Here is a 5000-nt window from a genome sequence, read left to right on the forward strand (position 1 = left end):
CAAAATATTAAAAAAATAAAAATATTAATGTTATTATTTCTCCCCAAATTAGCTGGTCATACAACAAAAATAGCAGTCGCCATATTTAAGAATTAGTACTTAAGCAACACTGAAAGGCTGCCTCACATATTAAATCAATGACAAACAGTTATAAAAAACTGCAGGTCTAAATGTCCTAGTTATCTTTTTATTTACATATAACTATATTAATAAAATATATACTACTTTGTTCTCTTATTCACGTAGATTTACAATGGGAAATAAAACTACTGTTCAATATTTCTGGTTCTCAATAAATATTTTTCTTTAAAAAAAAATCTGTATATAACATAAACTGAAAATAAAAACTTTGCACTACATACACTCAAAATGTTGCATATTTAAAGATTTTTCCTTGTACATGTATGACATCATAACCATTACAGAATGATGCAAAACAAATAGACTACTTTAAATCTTATAACCCTCCAATGGTATGGCTGTGTCTTACACCTTAAACTCAAGTACTTTGCATGGTTGTTTTTTTTTAATGAAAATTTCCATATCTGTGCCCTTCAAATTCTGAAACTTATTCTCCGATTACAAGATTTATAGAGCAAAATTTTAGACACTGTCTAATGCCTAAAATTGCATCCAACTGGTCTACTCATATATTGTATATAAATACCCTGAATAAAGTTTAATTAACCTTTTAAACTTTAAACACAAGCTATTATTTTCTAGCTGACTATGAAAATTACATTTTGGGAAATCTTTTCAAGAGTCAAATCTTTCTATTCATTCATAGCCAATAATTGGCTCCTGGCAAATATGTTAGTCTAAATGAATTATTCTATATAATATTTACAAAAGAATATAAATCTTGCGTATTAAATGCATAAAACGAGTCTGCAAAATGTATATCAAAATATTGAACTGTGTGAGAATTGCATATAAACACCACTTCTATTTCTTTATGTAAAATCTATGATATACTCTTCATCATGTGGAAACATTCAAACATTTACTTGCAAGAGAAAATGTGCAAAACCCAGATAAAAACAAAGCCAAATCAATGAAGAGTTATAGATTCAATACAGGTTATATAATTCATATGTATGCACAATTAAAATTTTCACATATTATATAATATGAAAATAATTTCAGTCAGTATTTCTTCAAATACTATGATTTTTTTCAATATGCACATTGAAATTAACTTTAATTAAAGCTCTCTTGTATTAAAAGTAATTAAATGTTTAACACTTTAAAATGTGTCACTCAAATTTATCATTAGCATTACAAAAAACTATCTACAAACTGATTACTTAAAACTGTCTCAGTGGTTTCATTCTTCCTGAGTCAATACTGTCTCTTTAAGAGATATCAAGTACCTTAAGATATGTAAGGCTTTGTAGTCCTATTCACTGGTGTACACTTACACATTGCACTTTGTTGATCATGAACAATGGTATTGCCCAACTTGTTTCATGTAGATTCTACATATCACACATAAATGAAAATAACTTTTCTTGTTCATTGTTAATATCCTCGCTATATGGAGATTTTAAAGACACAGGGTCTTATCACTGGACATCACATTTCAGTTGTCAACAGATCACTGGTATCTATGGAACCTACAAAATTGGAGGTTTCGTTCTATACAACGGAAAGTATATACTGTTTTTATATTACTTTCCAGAGGTTTCAATGACTTCTTCAGACATGCTTCCATGATGAAATTAATAACAGACTTAATGCCTTTTTTATATATAAAACTTTGTTATTTGCAATCGGCAAACTGCACCACATCTAGATATGCCAACTTAAATACAAATCTACCAATTTTACAAATCCCTAGGCAAACCCTCTCCATTTCCCTCGGATATAAAGCACAGTTATTTTATGCTTCCTAATCCTAAATTCTTCTTAACTGATGCAAGATTTTGCAAACAAAACCTCAATGTTTCTATGCCTTCTCCTGCAGTCATAAATGGTTTCATAACAAAATTACTGACCTTTTTTCTATTCTCACATATGAGACAAAAAATGTTCATCCCCTCCATTTTTCAATACTTTGTCCCAGTACTGTATTTTTCTGTCAGCTAGAGCTATTTTTCTGTCAATAAGATGGGTTTCTCTTTGTACATTTTTTAGTTGTTCATGAAGTATTCTCAACTGTAATCTACCTTTCTCTTCCTCTAGTTTGGCTGTGACTAGTTGTTTACTGGCTAACTGTCTGTCTTGGTCAAGTAGCATATCTAGTTTTCTTTTTTGTGATGTTCGGACAGATGCTGGCCATGTGGAGCTACAGGAATTACCTGAGCTTGATACTGTTGTTTCTGGCCAGTCCATGGGATTGCTTGCAATACTGGTGACAGCTATACTAGGACAAATTGTTGATGCATGAGTAGACACTGTGGTTGTGCCATTATCAAACTGTAGGTTCCTTGTTGCTGTGATATGTTGCACACCTGGTATAACTGCATTATTGACATTTGCTTGTTGCACCTGAGGTGGAGGGGCAGGTGGTGGAGCTGGTGCTATTGGCCGGTAATTACTTCTCTGTGTAACATTTGTTTGTATACCTAATGGTAGTGTGCTCATTGCAAACACTGCTCTTCCTGTGCTATCCAATTGTTGCTGCTGCTGTTGCTGCTGCTGCTGCTGCTGCTGCTGCTGCTGCTGCTGCTGCTGCTGCTGCTGCTGCTGCTGTTGTTGTTGTTGTTGTTGTTGTTGTTGTTGTTGTTGTTGTTGTTGTTGTTGTTGATGATGATGTTGCTGCTGCTGTTGTTGTTGTTGCTGTTCCTGCTGCTGTTGATGTTGAAGTTGTTGTGACTGCTGCTGCTGTTGAAGTTGCTGTTGTTGTGGTTGATGTTGCTGCTGCTGTGTCTGCTGATGGTGTACAGTTTGTTGCTGTCCCTGTATCTGTCCATCATCTTCTGGAATAAAATAACTGTATAAGAAAAGAAAAAATAGTGTACCTGCAAGGAATAAATACAACAGACATACACTTCCTGAGTGACTAACTATCCAATTTCCTGCCTATCTAAATAAATGGGCTACACATATGTACATATATATGTATATTTGTGAATGTATGTGTGTGTGTGTGTGTGTGTGTGTGTGTGTGTGTGTGTGTGTGTGTGTGTGTGTGTGTGTGTGTGTGTGTGTGTGTGTGTGTGTGTGTGTGTGTGTATGTGTGTGTGTGTGTGTGTGAGTGAGTGAGTGAGTGAGTGAGTGAGTGAGTGAGTGAGTGAGTGAGTGAGTGAGTGAGTGAGTGAGTGAGTGAGTGAGTGTGTGTGTGTGTGTGTGTGTGTGTGTGTGTGTGTGTGTGTGTGTGTGTGTGTGTGAGTGTGTGAGTGTGAGTGTGAGTGTGTGTGTGTGAGTGTGTGTGTGTGTGTGTGTGCGAGTGTGTGTGTGTGTCTGTGTGTGTGTGTGTGTGTGTGTGTGTGTGTGTGTGTGTGTGTGTGTGTGTGTGTGTGTGTGTGTGTGTGTGTGTGTGTGTGTGTGTGTGAGTGTGTGTGTGAGTGTGTGTGTGAGTGTGTGTGTGTGTGTGTGTGTGTGTGTGTGTGTGTGTGTGTGTGTGTGTGTGTGTGTGTGTGTGTGTGTGTGTGAGTGTGTGTGTGTGTGTGTGTGTGTGTGTGTGTGTGTGTGTGTGTGTGTGTGTGTGTGTGTGTGTGTGTGTGTGTGTGTGTGTGTGTGTGTGAGTGAGATATTTTCATGATCATTGTTGATAACATTCCCACACACTCATACATAAAGCTGACCAAATAAGTTAACTTTATAAGACGTGGAACCTTAAGAATGACAGGGAGACGAGGAAAAGGGATAAGAATCAAAAAGAGAAAACTGGAACATCTCTATACGAACAAATCCCTCCTACCATTCTTGATGCTAAGGTCATCCTCCCAAGAGTTTTGTACAGGTTCCGGTGAACGATTTAGTATGACAGGATCTACCTCAACATTCATAGTCGTTGGGGAAGTTGGATTTTCCCCGTACTGCTGTGGACAATCGGGCCTCTTTCTGTAATGGAAGGGATCAGACATCAGTTGTATAGTAATCACAAAACAGTGATTTTTATTCTTGCTCTTAACTTGATGTTTATCAATTACTTTGAATCCCTTCAGTGCACACACACACACATATCATACTATTTATGTGGTGTAAAATTTATTCTTATATTAAAGAACTCATTACAGTACAACATTGATTTCTATAGTCTGACATATAATCTTTTTCTATTCATACTCATTTTTAATCTGCTCTGGACTGGTCAGTATTTATGCTAGTCTGATGCCAAAGAGAACAGAAATAATAATATTATAATAGGAACAAAGGCTGTTATAATTCATACAACAATAAAACAAAATCCAAAATTATTTCTATTTGTTTATCTATTTATTCATTAATAAAGTTTCATGGATAGCAGTGAAAGATATTGAAACTGAAATGGATAAGTCTACCTAATAGTTCATAAGAAGTATTTTTCATTAACCTATACAATGTAGTGTAAGTATACCATAAACTACTAAGAATATTATTTTCACATCTTAAGTTACATATCTCTCAAGTACATCCACAGACTCCCAGATTTACATAAAGACTTGGTTGTTCATTTACAAAATACATTAATTTTTCTTGAAAAGATAAAGAATAACATTGCCATAAGAATAACTGATATTCTATTCACAACACAAGAGGTTATTATAATTATAAAAAAAACACTAGTACGTTAAGAAATACATCGAACTCTTTCATGGTTTGACACTTGACAGCTCCCTCTCCTGTCATGTAGTAACTCCCCGATTGACAGGCGAGACAGATAGTGCCAATCTCCTCTCTCCATAACAAACCACCAGGCACTACTGCTCATGACTGCCTCATCACCTTTCAGCCGCTGCAATTTGCTTCTCTCTGTATCTCTGATTCATCCAACACTTGCGGAGTTCTTCGACAGTGCGAGGGATAACAACCACGCTCGTATCTGCATTAAAAGTAAGTGTTATCTTTTCCCA

The 5000-nt window shown here is 35.6% G+C and overlaps 2 protein-coding genes across 3 annotated transcripts in view; one reads left to right on the top strand and one right to left on the bottom strand.

Moving 5' to 3' along the window:
- The window catches only part of LOC113804258 (mitochondrial translation release factor in rescue), a 2810-nt gene extending 2531 nt beyond the window's left edge, over nucleotides 1–279 (top strand). The window contains exon 3 of the mRNA XM_027355103.2: nucleotides 1–279. This exon is cut by the window's left edge and continues 521 nt beyond it. The gene's annotated coding sequence lies outside the window, so the exon portion shown is untranslated.
- Nucleotides 273–5000, bottom strand: part of LOC113804256 (probable basic-leucine zipper transcription factor Q) — a 4910-nt gene continuing 182 nt past the window's right edge. The window contains exons 1-3 of one of the 2 annotated variants that reach the window (XM_027355102.2): nucleotides 4873–5000; nucleotides 3866–4008; nucleotides 273–2921 (exon numbers count right to left, since the gene is read on the bottom strand). The exon at nucleotides 4873–5000 is cut by the window's right edge and continues 182 nt beyond it. In XM_027355102.2, the coding sequence (XP_027210903.2) occupies nucleotides 2011–2921; nucleotides 3866–4008; nucleotides 4873–5000 (1182 nt within the window). In that variant the 3' untranslated portion in view covers nucleotides 273–2010. The remainder of the gene's footprint in view (nucleotides 2922–3865; nucleotides 4009–4872) is intronic. The other variant, XM_070139160.1, reaches the window with a different exon arrangement.

Source organism: Penaeus vannamei, chromosome 25 (genome assembly GCF_042767895.1).
Source record: "Penaeus vannamei isolate JL-2024 chromosome 25, ASM4276789v1, whole genome shotgun sequence".
Taxonomy (NCBI): Eukaryota; Metazoa; Arthropoda; class Malacostraca; order Decapoda; family Penaeidae; genus Penaeus; species Penaeus vannamei.